Here is a 17,176-nt window from a genome sequence, read left to right as displayed (position 1 = left end):
TTTACAATAGAGTAGGTCGCATGAGTGGTGGGTACAAACAGGCGTAGCGATTTGTAGAACACTTATTTCGGCACAATAATTTTGCTTGGGCCCTACGATCTAGATCCAAAAATATGTTACACAAGTTAACTAGCGATATTCTATACTAAATGGAATGCTATATCAACTTACGGACAAGATATCACTTTGCATACATCTTTTTCCCCATAAGCTTTCCTTCACTGACCTCACTATTCATGCCCTCTAGACCTTTTTTTTACATTCAAGTTAAGTAGAGGATGCAATAGATCATGAATTACAAAAGAAATGCAGTTTATAAACTCGAGTTAGTGGCGCTTGAATTGAAACAATTAGTTCAGAGATGACAACAATGCTTTTTTGCGTATGTGTATTTTGGCCCTTGTTTGCACGACCTAAGCAAATTTTGCTATCGGAATGAGCGTTTTACAAATAGTTAGATCTATTTGCACGCAATGTGTAAGTTTGTGCACCGTGAGTTAATTTACTCTTTTATAATAATATTTAGTTAATCTATATGAGCAACTCTTTCCTGTTCATTGCAATCTATCGTTTTGCAGGCCATGTTTATAATTTGTCCAATCATCTATTTAGAACATGACATAAGTAGGGAAGCACCAGTGGAAAGGTTTTGAATCTGCTGGCGCATGATTCCTGCCCATGAATATTACCCACACAGAAGTGGATATACAATAAAAATTTAATGGGGCTAGGGATTTGTTTTTGATCCATGCCTCTTTGAGCGTGGGTTAGAAGGTGACATGGTGATGTATGCATGTGATATTTATTGAAAAATTTAGTGAGATTAGAAATTTATCTATGGTTTCCGTCAGGGACAGGTCTAACATGGGGGCGATGGGGGCTCGAGCCCCACTACCCCGGTCAGGACCATTAGAGCTCCCATAAAGACCCCTTAAAATTTTATGCCAAAGATTAATGAAAAGAAGGCTAAACCTCTATCTATTTTATTCAGTCCCCTATAATACCGTTACTACATTGATCCGCCACCGGTTTCCATCTCCTTAGTGTGTGTTAGGGAACACACTTGATGATGTGTGAATATGGTGTGCAGGTGTAGTGGTGTATATACATATTATCTTCCTTGTAATAAAAAAAAAAAGGAATGCACCTTAATTTTGGAGAGGAACTTTGTTGGCTGAATGGCAAAATGTAGAAGGGTTTTTATGCATAAAATGTGTAACTTAGTTCGACAGATAGGATCAGCGAACGAATTGTCCTTCGTTCTATTAGACCGTTGATTTTGGAATAACTTCACTTTAGCAAGTGCTAGTACATCTTGTGGCCATGAAAAGCACTGCAATTCACATTTTGAAAAATTTTTCGTGGAGCTTGGAACAGTTGGGCTAGTTTGGATTGCTTGGAAAACCCACTTTTGCTAGGGTGGTAAACCAAACCCTTCATCATGTTCGTTTACCTTTTGGCATTAGATTAAACACATCCTTCCTATTATCAAAGTTTTCTAGGACATCAAAGCTAAACTAAGGAGAGAATCTCATGTTTAATAGTACATAGACCTGTTTATATATCTCATAATATCTCAAGACAATCTCGCGGGAAGCCTAGGCTATAAAAAGGAGAGAATAAGATTTATAGAAGTTTTTGGATTCTAAATGAGAATATTGTATATGTTTACAATTTAAATCAATGGAGCATTTGGGAGTGGTCTATCATTTTCTTATCTGTTTCTTCTACGCTACTCCCTCCATTCCATGTTGTAGGTTACTTTAGTTTTGTCTGAAGTCAAACTTTTCTAACTTCGTCCGAGTTTATAGAAAATAAACTAACATCTACAATAATAAATAACACACAATCAAAACATATTTTATAGTGGATTAAAACTAAACTGACCTGCAACACGGAGCATAGGGAATGTTTTGAAAAGAAAACAATGGATTTATTAGTAGCTACATGTATCTCACAAAGTTGAAAAAATAACATCATGCAACATGTTAATTAAATCTAGTAGAGCAACATATTGAATTCATGCAGCCCATATAGACACTTTTCCCATATTATACACTCTTGCTACTCTCTTTAACACTGCTATACATACAAATAATCCTGACATTGATCCATTAGACCATTGCTCTTATGGATCTAGGCTTAGCCTTCATTCCTTTTACATGCATTGAGCGATGTGCCAAATCCTGCAGAGGTCAGCTACACCTACAAGATCCATTAGGAATAGACGCAGGTAGCCTACCATTGGACTGTAATTCAATTCAAATCCGCTCCAATCTATTTCTTTGCTAATTAGTCTACCAAACTAACCCGCACCAATTATTCTTTATTGGGATCCAATCCAAACCAATCCAACTTTGATTTTAGCTCAACCCGCACCAACCCATTTGGTTAAAATGGATTCAACCCACTATTGCAAAATGGATACACCATTTGATATGTATAAACTCGGATCTAAAATTTTAAAACTCGCGTTCACACTATAAAAGTTTATCAAATTTGACTGAAATTTAGTGGGATGATCTGTTATGTACAAAAGCAACTTTGTGCAAATTTTGGTCGATTTCTACATGTAGGCCTCACGTATGTCTATTATCTTATCCATTAGCTATTCAATTAAAGGATCCATTTACCCTCCACGGGTTAAATCCATTTAAAACCTAAAATAACCTAACCAAATCCGGTCCATACCAATCCATTTATCTCTATAACCCAATCCAATCCAGACCATTTGAAATTACGATCCATTTGCACCCAACCAAACACAATCCAAATTAAAACCAACCTATTTAACTCATTTCCATCCAACCCATTAATAAGCCTAGACGCAGGTCAGTTCACGAGTGATCCGTGGCCAACTCTAGTTCAACTAAATGATGTCCATCGCTAAGATCCACACGTCGATGATGCATAGGACCAAGTGAATGCCGGTTGCTACGTACATGGTCCTGGCTAAAATGTGATGGGCCGGGCTCAAAGCAAAGGCTCTATGTCGACGGTGAGCTGAGGCTTCTCGACAGTTCAGGGCCTTCAGGCTCTGTTTTCCTGGCGCTTCCTTCGTCGTTGACTTCAGGTGGCTGCTCCTCTTCTTCTGGTGAAGAATCTATGTCATCAACAAAAAAAAGAGAAGATATTGCATCAGAAGAACACAATGTTGCTCTGAATTCTGCAGGTGCTGCAAGGTTCTTAAGAGAATACCAAAGAGGGATTTGGCGCTTGGTCTCTTAGCCTTCTCCTTCTTCTTCAGCTCAGCTGGTGGAGCAGGTAAATAGTATTAAATGACAACTAGAACATGTAGTATATATTACAACACAACTTGCCTCAAATAGTTGGCCTTGTGGAGATATAGTTCCAAATTGGCCAAAAAATAAAATAAAATAGGGTTGTAGACATGTTGTATGTCATTAGGCTTGCATTAGTTCTATGATTTGCAATCGAATTTAAACTCCCACCTCTATACTCTTGGTCTTTATGCTTTACTCTAGTTGCTCGTGTGAAAGGACAAAAAAATCCATAGTATTTGGGTCCAAGATGCTAGTATGCTACTCCCGATTATGCCACAGCCCACTAAGATCTCACGTCACCTTGGGGGCCACCCTTGAGCATGGGCTTGCCCTCTCGCATAAGCTCGAGAAGGTAAGAGGGGTGAATGTACAGAAGAGGGCTATGGCATTTGGTCCTCTCTCCTTTTCTCTTGCTTCAAAATAGTGGTGAGATAACATGATGATAAATTGTTCTCTCTCCGTTTTGTTTTATGATGTAAGATTTTTTAGTTTATCTAAATTTATATGGATGCTAATGAATCTAGATATAAATATATAAATTATGAGTTTTATCTCAAGATACCACATTTTTTAGTGTAAATATTTAGTGTCTTGAGTTACAATATACTTTAAGGTACCCGAATTTTGCACTAAAATTTTTAATACTTCAAGCTACTTTTCAAAGATGATAAAAAAAACTCATAAATTATATGCATGGATTAATAGATGAATCTAGACAAACGGAGGGAGTACAACAATTGAGAGACTCCCTCAATAGATGTTTAAGGAATGAATGTAAAGTTAATGGCAAAGGGTAGCCCTGGTGTAACCTTGATGCCAAGAAATTGATATTCTCAAGAAAGAAACATGGTTACTTATTGAGAAGCTGGGAAGTAGATTACCCATCCCAAGTACTTCAGGATCATTCACAAGTTCGAAGTTCTTGTATGTGTAGCCCACGAAATTCAAATCCTTTGAAGAAAGCATCTGCAAAAGAAAATGGGTAAGTCACAATGTTTCTTATATAAACGGTGGAAATTCTTGTATAAACTGGATTTCCATAGCTACTGAATAATAATGGGCCAATTGTGTATAGTTTGACAAAACTGGTCATAAAATAAGATCGCTTTCTTATTATTTCCGTTTTTTTTTGATAGTTTATAAATAGAGCATTTCTTAAGAAAAAAAAATCAAGAGAACATAGACTATCTAAAAACTGAGCTACCTTTCTCCAAGGTCCTGCCTTTGCTGAACATTGAATACTATCTGAAGACTGCAAAAAGGCACCATAGGAATAACATTTATAACAACTTATTGAAACTGAAAAGAGGATTTGTTTAGGGAAAAAGAAATAACCCCTAACCTCTTCAAACTTCTCAAAATTCTGAGTATCCAACTCATCAGTGACTTGAGGTGTATATGCTGCTTCTAATTCATATAATTTGTCCCATTCTACTCCACCAAACCAGGAGTGCTCCTAAACCAAACATATTAGTCCAAAATACTATTAAACAAAATTCAGTGTCATTTAATATTTCCTTGGACAAGGAAGCAGAAATTGGTTTAAGGTGTGCAGAATAACATTGTTAAAGAACACATAAAAACCTTTATTTCTTCGGCCCCTTTTGTGCCAAGGCGTTGGTCGACATTGCATAAGAGTTTGCTTATAACATCTTTTGCCTCTGCCGTTAGCCGTGCTTCTTCGGGAAATTTCAAATGTGTTCTCCAATTCACTATCTGTGTGCCCATATGGCACAATAGATAAATAAAATGTAAATGATAAACTCGATATAAATGAACTTAATTGGAAACCACTAAAATGTGGTAGATGAAACGAAGCCCAGCAAATAAGTTATTCATAGCTGCAAGCCTGAAATATATCACCTTTCTGCAAGTTGTCATAGGCTCATCAGAATAAAATGGGGGATAGCCCACTAGCATTTCATACATGATAGCTCCAAGTGACCACCTAGATAGTAGAAATTATTCGATATATTTACTGCAAACTCATGAGGTCCATGGAACGAGATTTTTGTGCAAATGATGCTTACCAATCACACTCCATTCCATAACCTTTCTTTAGAAGAACTTCTGGAGCAATGTAGTCAGGTGTACCGACAGTGGAGTAAGCCTGAAAACCATTAGTTGTTGTCAAAACATAGAAACCAAAAAAAATCTGAAATCTGAATGCATTGGGAAACAGATAATGACACAAGGAACAAGGGGTCAATTGTGCAGAAGTTACTAATGATTGTTGGCACATTTGCTAGCTACTGACCAAAGTTCTTCTGTTCTTCTGCCAGTGCTCCAGCTGTTCTTGCTGCGTGCGCTTTGGCATGGATTGCTGTCTCCCATCACCATTCGTTGACTGTGTTTTCGCAGGTGTGACATCCTTTTCATTCAGGTCTGGGAAGTTGGAATAATCTAGCGGCTTGCATAATCCAAAATCTGACAGTCTCAAGTGACCATATTTATCTAACAGCAGGTTATCAGGCTTGATATCTCTGAAAAAATCGTGTGCTGAGTTCATCAGAAACGTCTCGACAGCAGGCAAAGGGAAGCCGATAGATATACAGTCCTAAACATACATACATACCTGTGAATGTAGTTGTGCTTGTGGATAGCTTCTATTGCAAGAACAGTTTCACCAACATAGAACCTGGCCTCATCTTCAGTCAATGTATCTTTTCTCATTAGCAATGTCATCATGTCGCCTCCAGGAAGGTATTCCATTATCAGGTACAGATACTCGTTGTCTTGGAATGAACAATATAGCTTAACAATGCAATGGTGATCCACTTCAGCAAGAAGATTTCTTTCAGCTTTGACATGCTCAACCTATGTAAATCAAACATAGAACTTTGAGAACAAACAATTGATGTATAAAATGTACCCAAAAATTCTGATTTTAGCCACACCTGACCACGGCGAAGCATTTCTGCTTTCCTAAGTTTCTTCATTGCATATACATTTCCAGTGGTCTTCTCTCTGCAGACTCTAACCTAGAGGAAAAAAAACATATTGCAGCAACTAGAAGAGAGGATCACAAAACACACTTGAATCCATATTTACATGAATGCTTTACCTCACCAAATGCTCCTTTCCCTATCATTGTCAAAAGATCAAAATCATCAACACTCATTTTGTGCCTCTGCATACGCATATACTCCGTCTCTTTCTTCTCGAATTGCTTAAGTATGTTGTTATGCTCCTCCTCCGATACATTAGCATCTGCTAGTTTCTTTTCTAGACTACACCTTCTGTAAAAAAAAAAAGAGAACTACATTGTTAAAACATGATCAACAATATCATGAGAAAGATCATAAGCATCGGTCAGCAAAGGCTACATAATTTATGTGAATAGACTATCCTAAAAACACATCAGCCATTACTCTTGTGGGATGAAAAATCATTTTCCGAACTATGGTCAATTTGGTCTTTCATCTTTTCTCATAGGCAATCTTAGAGCTTTTTTATCATCCTTTAAAAGTAACTTGAGGTACCAAAAATTTTTTGTGCAAAATTCTGATACATCGAGATACTAAATTTTTACGTTGAAAAATATAGTACCTTGAGATACTTTTCCAAGGAGGTTAAAAAAGCTTGCAATCATAAGGTAGCATGAAACAAAATGGAAACACTACAAGTCTACAATCACATCAAAACATTCATATTTTTACAGACAAAAACTAGGGTATCTTTTTAAAATACAGCCAATCCTCCATACCTTTCTTTCCTGTCCTGCAAATTTTTCATCTGCTCCTTGTAATGCTTCTCAATGTACTGCTTAGCCGCAGCAACCCTCTGCTTGGTGGCACTCGACGGCGCATCCTCGCTCCCTTCCTTGCCATTGGGAGGCAATTCTTTCTTCTTGCCAATGGATTTCTCCCTGGTTTGGAGCTTGGTGAACCAGCTCCTCGCTGAATCCATTGCCACCAAGAAGGAGAAGAAAACCCAATTGCTCCCAAAATGAAAATGTATAACCCTAAACAATGATAGCTACAACTCTGTTTGCAAACTGTATCAAAAACTCTCTTTTTTTTTTCTCCTGAAACAGTCAAAACAATTTTGGTTGGAGTGTTTTTTGAGGTAGACGTAAGAGGTGGTGGAAGAGAAGAGAATTAGGATGAAGAGGAGGCTATAAATAGACATGTGCTAAAAATGCAGGCTAAAATGAGTGGCTACTGGAGAAGAGTAGTAGACAACATGCATTTCCATGGCAACAGCATGCATCTTCGAAGTTATGAATCTTGATTGTTTCACATTTCTTAATTCTATTACCAAGAGTCAGGTTAATTATCGTACTCCAAAGTTTGTCGTATTTATAGCCGTGTGCGCAGAGACCGAGCTTTCTCGATATCGTCTAAGTTCAATAAAGCTTCCGTAACCAAAAAAAGAAAAAAAAAGAAGAAACTTGTTGCCTCTATACCATAGTGCATCACCTGTGCAGACCGTAGAGGGCATTGCAATCTTTTCTCCTGCTATGCTCTACCTCTTACCAAAAGCTGTATATGGAGTATTTTATACTAACCAATTTTAACTAAAGGATGATGGTGTTGCAGAATTACAGCCCATGAGCTATCACTAGGAAACTGATCGATGTGCCCTAAGTTTTACCAGCCCATTTGAAGCATATAACAGAATCGAAATTCAGAAATACCAGAATGAAATTATGGCTAGAAATTGGGCCTGAAACTTCTGCCAAGTTTAGTTATAATAAACTTAACTAATAGCTTAAATTAAGTGGCCTGAGTAATTCTGTAGAAGAATTCTTTAAAAATCTATTTTTCAAATCATCGAGCAAATATTCGTCAATAGTCAGTGAAAAAAAAAAAAAAGAAAAAGGAAGGGCCTTGGAACCGCGGTCCAAGTCAGGCAAGACAAGCACTCGTCAGAACTTCCAACTCCTCGTATCCTCATCTTTTAACAGAACTTCTCGTCAGAACTAGTCATCATTTGTCACAAGACAAGCACTCGTGTTCTCAAGGAATTTGAGGTATAAATAATTGAATAACACACCCTTGCGGCAGTCACAACAGTTTTCTCAAATCTTTCGGCGTACAAATACAATGAGGTCAGTATGATTCTTGTTTTATATGTGAAAATTCTGACAACACAAATATGACAGACAACGGGGGAAGCCATACTCATATTTTCAGACTTTCAGAGTCCCATGAATCCATGCGGCACGATGAATAACAACATCATTTCGTAAATCTTTATTTTCCAAGTGCCAAGTGGATGCTAGCCAGTCATTTTCACCATGTAATTCGAGTGGATACAGGCTTCCTCCAAGGGATTTCTTTTTCAGTTACACAATTTTCTTTTCCTTTTCCATGGAAAAAGGTTATCAACAGCAGATGGTAGACTCGTCGTCAAAATGCTGCCCAACCAGCACCGGTGCTTTTTGTTTGTGCTGACTCGGTCGATGACGGTAAATTTTGCTGCGTACCAAAGATGATTTGAATATAAGAACATGAAGAAATCGAGTACGAGAACATGAAGTCCCCAAAGTACAAGCCGTATGTACGTTAATCTAGTAAAAATAAAAATGTCGGATCTCCTAGGTTTTTGTTCTAGTTATCAGTCTTATTGGCAAGTGACAAAATGCCAATGTATGACAACTGACAAGACGGTGCAAGACAACCCATATAAAGCTACTTTTACTTGGAAGTTGGATCTGCCAAAGCTGGTTCCTTTATCACCAACAATGAAAATTGATAGCTTAAATCTTGTCCTCTCTAATGCTAATTTACCATTTTTATTAGGTTGCAATACTAAATTGTAATATTGTGATATTCTGGGCAAAAAAACATTAGGGGAGAAAGATATTACTTCTAACCCCAACATAATGCAAAAATGAGAAGGCTGATTTATTGTAACACACAAAATGTAGTTGTTACCTTCATAGAAGAAAGATCTGAAAAGGCGTCGCTGTTTCTCTTGGCAGGTTCTATCGGGCCCATGATTCCAGTATTATGGCCAGAATTCATCCTTGCGGCTGCAGGGTCATTTGGTGGAGGTGGAAGAGGAGATCGAAGCTTCCCAGCTGCACCTGGTGGAGGCGCAAGGAGCATGCTTGCCTTGGGTTTTGCACTTGCCCCACCAGATAGACCAGCAGATGAAAGCATACCACTTCCAGTTGATGGCTTATTTTTTACATTTATCCTGATGGTTTCACCTTCCTAAAACACAAAGAACACCATCAAAGGACAGCAATTTGAACTTCTCCAATTTAAAAACCAATGGATGCATGTGCTAACTACCAAGTGAAAATACTCTCTTTTTACACTTTAGCCTCTTGAAGAGAAGCTATCAGAAGTATGCACACACTTAACAGAAAACTGAAAAGAGGGGGATATTTAGCATCATTATAAATAACATTCCTCATTTGATCATATCATACTTCTGCATAAACTCTCAAACAGTACTGGCCCTCTATATTATGACATGGCACATTTTGTCACATTGTACTCGACCAAAATTGCTTAGTGCATAGCAAAATCTACAGGACGGTTAATTAAAATATTATCATTCCTCTTAGTTCTTGAGCACTACAACCAATGCAACAATATGGACTAACTAAAAGGCCAGCAAAATCACGTGCTATTGATTTTGTTTACACAGGTGTCTCAAGATGCAAAGTAATCACCACCGGATGATTGTTCGCTTATTTGCTGAGTGCGATCATGGGATTCATAACATAGTAAAAAGTAGCCAATATGCCAATCAAAAAATTGAATTCCTAAATTTCTGGAGATCTGATTGGATGTTAATCCTCATTTTGATATCTAACCCACTAAAGATCAGAACGTGATGGCTGTTATAGAATCCCCTACAGCACGTTGATCGGAATCCTCTACTTTGCTAAGCTAGTCACAAATCGAAAACATGCTCGGCAAACGGCACAATTAACACCCCCAGTAAACTATCTATAAGCACTGGTGCATTTATCTTCTTTTGGTCAACCTAAATACAAGTCAGAACAGAAACTCAAAGCATGTATAACAAACCTAAGCAAGACATTATTTCTAAGCCATTTTCTGAACTCTTAATCACGACCAAAAACTGGCACTAAACATCGCTGCATCATGCATGATCAAATCAGACTACGAGCTACAAAGGTAGGCCTTTCTTTCTACCTTGAGCCGGCGGTTGACAGCCGGGTGGATGTCAATCTGACCGTCGTCGCTCTCCTCGCCGCCGGCGCCGCCGGCGGCGGTCTCCTTCTCGTGCTCCCTCTTGACGTACTTCTCGTGGTCCGACAGCGCGACGTTGAAGTCGAACGCCTCGTTGCGCTCGTTGAAGCCGAGGCCGACGAAGGCGTGCTTCCCCCTGCCGTCCTCGATGCGGAGCACGAAGTAGCGGGACGAGTCGAGCACGGTCTCGACGGAGCTCTCCCGCTGGCCGGGCAGCACGAAGCAGGCGGCGAAGAGGTCGCCGGAGCCCGGGTCCTCGAGCCGGATCTCGCACCGGTCGCCGCAGGACACCACGCGGAGCCGCCCCGCCCAGATCCTGTCCGACTGCAGCCACTCGCCGCACTTGTACCCGCCGCTCGTCGACCGCGGCGGGATCTTGTACACGGCCACCTCCCGCACCACCAGCAGCGTGTGCTCGAACGCCTCCTCCTCCTCGCCCCCCAGCGACGCCATGGCCTCACTTCACTGCGACCCGATCAAGAGAAACAATGGCGAGAAGATGGAAGATCAGATTGCAAGCGAGACCAAGTGACAAGTAAAAAAACCAATCCGACGAAGATCCGGATCGCCTCACCTCGATCCGGCCCAAGGTGAGTCCTTTTTCTCAGCGATTGCTTGAAAAGCTTGGATTTTGCGGCGAGTTGGGGTTTGGATTTGGGGTTCTTGAATCGATGGGAGGGAAGAAAAGTGGAGAAGACGTGGGATCGAAGAGTGGAAGGTAGAGAAGAGAGCTCTCCGGAGGAGGATGGGCAAAATCAGAATGCCATAAAATTTACGGTTTTGCCCCTCAAGTTGGGCCCTTTCTGCTGTTTTAGTGTCGGTTTTTTTTTTCATATCTCGAATGTGACATTTGCTCTTTTCACCTCGAAATGTTTTTGGTTTTGTTTTAATTTTTTTAAGAGGGGGAAGAATGGTATGAAATTGACACTGCAGCGAGTGCAATCTGCCCATTTGGTTGAGATTTCGCTTGCAATTCGTTGTCCACTCCTGACCTTATTTTGCTTTTTTTCTTCAATTTTAAGCCATGTATTAGGTTTCGTCGAGCCATCTATAATAATTTGTTAATGTGGTTTCGTACAACTTAATTGAAGACAAAAAGAAAGAAAGTCTCGAGAAAATTTGTACCTTGGGAGGAAATAAACCTAAATTCAACCGAGTATCTTAAGTGCATCATGAAACCAGCAAAGACAAACTTGTAGCTCTAAAAGATGTACAAGGATAAAAAAAAACAAATTAAAGGACATATGAAAAAACCGAGAAGTTCAAGGACATTAAACCAAATTTCCATTTCATCATATTGACCGGACCACTCTCTCCTTCACAAAGCTTACTTGGAACCCCTCTTTAGACAAGCACATAGTTTCTGCACGACAGCCACACATGTTTGGCTTACCAATTAAGTATGCAACTTTTGACCAAATCACATCAGGAATTGTGCACTTTCTCCAAAAGGACAAAATTCAGAAATAGGGCTTCTATGTGCTGGTGAAGATACGTTTAGCCATTGGATCACATGAATAATTATGGCCCTTTTGATGTTGATCGTTGGCCATCAAGATTAGCTTAGTAGCTTACAGTGGACATGTTTGGACAATTAGGGGGTTATGGTTTGGCTTATTCAATCAAAAAGTTAAAAGACATATTTATAAATAAAAAATAATTTATAAATAAAAATTTTATATACGTATTCTTAGCGATCTAGAAATAGAAAGCTAAGGCTGAAAAATAAAAATACGATAAAAAACCCTAAATCTACTCCGAGGTTGAAAAATCAAATTTTGGCTGAGAAGTGCAAACATAAGATAAAAGATGAATCTCGTAGCTAAAGGAGGCTGACAACACACATTTTCTAGTGATGAACACTTGGACAGTACTGTCCCTATATCATGTGAAATAATCACAAAGTTCGACACATGTTAACTTAGCATCATAGTTCATTACTCCAGTTGAGGACCTTCTGTTCACAAAGCACAACAGTAGGTCAAGAAGAGAAGCAAATAAAGTCAGCTAAGCATCACAGTTCAGCATTGTGTCTTCCCTTCAGCTGGAAACTAAGCAAAAGCTTGTGCCACAAAAGTATTACATAGATAGGCAATACAAGCCAGAAACATCCAGTTCATTGCTAGATAACTAGGAGAAGTAACACCAAAAGCTAGCTATATGAGGGTCTAAGCAACTCTGTTCTGTCTGAAGTTGCAACTATTAGCTCCCTATCACTTCTTGCCTTTGGTTTCATCCTGAAACATCCCTGAATTACGATATCGGATGTAAATGGTGGAGTTGTTCTTGACCTGATGTTTCTGAAGAGTATCCCCAGGTGACAGAATACGCCCCATATGAGAGAGATAGACCAAACTTTCCTTGATCCGTATCTTCCCTTTAAGTGTATCCATGATTTCCTTACCTGTGTCAGACATATGCCTAATCATCGTTAATGTCTTCCCCTCCCATGTCTTGACGAAGAAGTGGATACTGTATTCCAGAGAGAGAGTATCATTGTTTTTGACATGTTGATCTTGTAGCATTTCACTGTCGTCGAGTACTATACGCACACCGGATTGCACCCGGCTGAGTATCTGACTGCAAGTAGGCAAACCCTCCAAATTCTCGATCATCAACTTGACATCAGCAACAGTGTACCAGCATTTAGTTTCAAGACTTAAAGTTTTATCCCCTCCCACATTGATAAAGACACGCAGATTGTCACTTGGGCAGACTAAAACATGAAACGACTGACCATTCCTCAAATCACATTGACTTAATATGTGGTTATCCTCAAGCTGCCGACCTGCGTACATCAGGATTTGTTCGTTTATAAGAATTCCCTCTTTCTGTTCAATCTCTGCCTTAACATCAGCAACAGCACTCAATTTCCTCACATTGAGCTTGATGGTCTTTCCAACAGAGGGAATCTTTACAGATATTTGAATACCATCAGTGACATAGAGATCAACAGAAGAGTTGGTCATGATGTTATAATCAGCAAGTGTATCCTCATTCTTCATGTGCATCCCATCAAAAAACATCTCTTGCTTGCTTTCGTCGATCCCCTCAATGGCACTGAGTTTAGACTTGATCTGAGAGACCGTATCAGTGCAATCTACATTCAGGGTGAATGTCTTTGTCATCTTGACATAGATCTGGAAAAAAATGGAGATATTAATTCATTAAGCTGCTAGAAATATAACCCAGATATTCTCTTGTTATAATTGCATATAATTTACAACAAAAGAAAACATCATACCAGCAATCAACCTAGTATGTAGAGATTAACCAAGAAGGGGAATTCAATAGTGATGACATGAAAACCTCAATCAACACTGAATACAATTGTTTCAAGCACTTGATATTTAGACTTCGATTTGCTATGTTCCCTCTTGACATCCCAGCAACCAATGTAACTATGAATCTATGATACCAGGTGTGCAAGGGAAGTATTAAATTAATGCTGATCAGCTGATGACACCTAGGTAGTGGAGTACTAGTGTATCAGAAGTGATCAAAAGGGGTGTTTGTTTGGCTTATTCAAGGAAAAAGCCAAACAATTTATTTGTAAATAAAAATTAATTTATGAATAAAACTTTTATATACATGTTATTAACAATCTAAAAGCGAAGGTTGGAAAATAATCTACAATGAAAAACCCTAAAATCTACGCCAAATTTAATGTTAAAAATTCAAATTTTGTCTTATAAACATAAGCAGAAGCAAAAAGATAAGCTGAAAAGTGGACAAGTGTGCATAGGGACAAGAACCACATGGGCTACTAACTTAAGGACACCAAGAAGCAAACCACCAACATTAGATACTGAATCTATGATTCCTTTGTACTTAGCCGCTTGGATTCTGTATCTGTTTGACACACCATTAATATAATGGTTACAAGGTAGAGCCTCTCTGCCTTTCTGCATCAAAAAAAAAACATCACATACTGAATCTAAGAGTCCCACAGCTCCTTATATAACTAATCCGCGGCGCAAAACATCCGGCCGGCCACCTCTAGCATCTGAAGCTGCTGCTCAACCGAAGCACATTTGCCCTGATCCCCATGGTCCAAGCCTCCAAGGCAATGGATCACAACTCTAGATACTGAAATCAGACACTTCGTATGAATGCACTACAGAAATAAATTTGTTCAAATGCTTTCCTTGCTCCAAATACCCTAGTGGATTTGAATCGCTACTAGGACTAAAAAGGACCCAACTTTTTTTTAACCAAATGTGATGAGATAGGAGCACAGATCATCGGACACCCCAGCACAGGACCACACCACACCGCACCACCAGCAGCAGCACGGATTAATCGGGGGCGAAACCCTCGCGCCACCATCGGACTCGCGAGCCAACCCCACAGCGCGATGATCGAGCGCGCGCGCGCGCGCAACCTAGCAAGGCCAGCGAAGCGGCCCGCGGGAGGGAAGAAGGGCTATAGCGCGCGAACCTTTAGTCTCTGCGGCGACGGCGGCTGCTGCTGCTCGTGGTGGGAGTCCATGGCGGCCCGGTGCTTCATCCGCCGTTCGGCTCGGCGGCGGCGGCGGCGGCGTTGCTCTGCTGCTTTCCTCTCGCTCCACCACACCACCTCGACTCTCGCGTCACGCCGGCGCGGGAAACGGGGGACGAGGCGGCGGGACGCGGAAGGGCAAAAGCCGGAAACGAAGGGGCGAATCGGTGATTTTTGGTCCCGGTGAGTCTTCTTTCTCTTCTTATTTTGCAACAAATTTGTACAGCGAATCGATCATGATTTCTGAGTCCGAATTTTGTCCCGAATCCAGTTCCACAGGCGAAATTTTATGGTTTCACCGTTTTCCGCTGCCTTTACGATTTTGTTTTTGTTTTATTTTTCTAAATATACATTGTAGAAAACAGCATTGATATCTAAGTATAAATCCTGATATGATACTCATGTATTAAACCTTTGTATTAGGTATACCCGGTTCTGAAAAGATACGCGGTTCCGAATTGCATGCTAGATATATGTACGTGCAACACCAAACGTACTACACGAACATGTTTTCTAACGTCTATGTATGAAAAATTAGTGGGTAACCAAATTTGAATCATAGTAGGTAAATTCAAATTTGCTAAATTTGAATCATGACTAATCAATTTATAGTATGTCGACCCAGTGTAATCCAGAAACAGATAGGCTGAAACCATCATTCCTCTTCATCCTCTTATATAGAAAAGAATAGCTATATCTTAGCACACCAAGAGCAAGGTTAATGGTATAGCTAGCAAGCTGTCTATAAGACTATTTGTAGTATTTTCTTAGTCTATTTATATAGTAGTTAGCTCTTCATCATTAATGTAGGACTCATTTATCTCTTTCACAGAGTTTTTTGGTTCTCGTGCCTGAGTTGGCTATAAGAGCAAGTATAATAGCAGGCTATAAGCTGAATATATACTTATGTGAAGGAGAGAGTGGATAAGAGAGAGTATAAGTAGGTTATAGGCTTATAGCCAGCTTGGGTACATAAACCAACAAAGTCTGTGAGAGTGACATGTGGGTCCTACATTAATAATGAAGAGCTAACTAGTATATGGATTAGCTAAGAAAGAACATGCTATAAGAAATCTTATAGCCAACTTGTTGGCTATATTATTAGCCTTGCTCTAAGCTTATAGTTCATCTCTTCTCTCCTCTCTTCTCCGCATTAGTATTTCCAGCTTACAGCCTACTATTATACTTTATTATACTTGCTCTACCATAACAGGCATAGTATGCACAGTATTACTAGTGAATGGGATGGCTCTGTTGGATTAAGCTATCGGTTTTTGCTCGTCGAGCATGAAGTGGCACAAAATTGGTGCATAAAATCTTATTATTTATTTATATCAAAGTAGATTTTGATTGATCTTCGGTGCCAAAATTGAGTGGATTGTATCCGATGATTTGACAGGTTTTACTTGCAAAATTGCAATATAACATACTCCCTCTACCTTTAAAATTTTGTCGATGTGTAGAATCTATCTTTAAACTTCGACTGCTATATACATATATTCATCAAATTTGCACGCATTGGAATCTAACCTTTGGAAATTCATTGATGGTTAAGGTTAAATTTAGTGACATATATTCCGGAGGTAGTATTGTAATAGCCTTCTCTTGAAATAAAGAAAAGTTCCAATCTAACACCAACCAGCCATTATAAAGAGTAAATTTGAGAAAACTACAACAGTATTGCCAAAATTATTAGTATACTACAACTTTATCAAAACATTCCATAAAACTTCAACAATCGTGTGATTTTATTAGAAAGCGTAGATTTAAATATATGACAAGTTTGGACCCGCTACTTGTCATGTACACATAGGGGTTAAAAGTATAGTATTATGATAAAATATCTATTATAGTATCCTTTGCTATTGTTGCGGTATTGTGGAATAGCTAGCTTAAAGTTGTAGAATAATAATTGTTTTGACCAAATAATTACAGTTTTGTGAGTTTTTCTCCTATAACAATTCATAGATCAATCAATTTAGCATTCTACTAGTACTTCAGTCTTGCAGAAGAAAATGGATTTGGGCCATACTAGTTTCTCCTCCAATGAATATATTTGGGCTTACAAGAATTGACTATAAAGCCCATGTCCAACAGGTTCATGACTCGTCCTAGCAGAGCAGTACAATAGACCATGGCAAAAATATCAGATGAAGTTCACTTTTTGGTCCCTCAACTATATGTCAAGTTACATTGCTGCATCAACCATAAAAC

The 17,176-nt window shown here is 39.2% G+C and overlaps 2 protein-coding genes across 2 annotated transcripts; both read right to left on the bottom strand.

The window, feature by feature from the left end:
• Window positions 1-2,742: 2,742 nt before the first annotated feature.
• LOC102721309 (serine/threonine-protein kinase tricornered-like) lies at window positions 2,743-11,247 on the bottom strand. Its single transcript, XM_006661797.2, has 17 exons — window positions 11,037-11,247; window positions 10,406-10,927; window positions 9,167-9,448; window positions 7,926-7,952; window positions 6,991-7,196; window positions 6,349-6,523; window positions 6,182-6,265; window positions 5,860-6,101; window positions 5,542-5,767; window positions 5,315-5,394; window positions 5,148-5,232; window positions 4,869-5,000; window positions 4,627-4,740; window positions 4,489-4,536; window positions 4,166-4,250; window positions 3,199-3,252; window positions 2,743-3,103 (listed from the first exon to the last, which is right to left on the bottom strand). Exons 2-17 carry the CDS (start codon window positions 10,913-10,915, stop codon window positions 2,988-2,990), a joined length of 2,466 nt encoding a protein of 821 aa, XP_006661860.2. The 5' UTR covers window positions 10,916-10,927; window positions 11,037-11,247; the 3' UTR covers window positions 2,743-2,987.
• A 1,126-nt stretch (window positions 11,248-12,373) lies between these two features.
• LOC102715795 (polyubiquitin 12-like) lies at window positions 12,374-15,166 on the bottom strand. The gene is made up of 2 exons (XM_006662375.3): window positions 14,903-15,166; window positions 12,374-13,602 (listed from the first exon to the last, which is right to left on the bottom strand). The coding sequence occupies exons 1-2, from the start codon at window positions 14,969-14,971 to the stop codon at window positions 12,676-12,678; spliced, it is 996 nt and encodes a 331-aa protein (XP_006662438.1). The 5' UTR covers window positions 14,972-15,166; the 3' UTR covers window positions 12,374-12,675.
• Between the last annotated feature and the right edge of the window lie 2,010 nt (window positions 15,167-17,176).

This window comes from Oryza brachyantha, chromosome 10, assembly GCF_000231095.2.
Source record: "Oryza brachyantha chromosome 10, ObraRS2, whole genome shotgun sequence".
Lineage (NCBI taxonomy): Eukaryota > Viridiplantae > Streptophyta > Magnoliopsida > Poales > Poaceae > Oryza > Oryza brachyantha.
The sequence above is the reverse complement of the archived record's forward strand: the minus strand, read 5'-3'. Positions and strand labels throughout refer to the sequence as shown.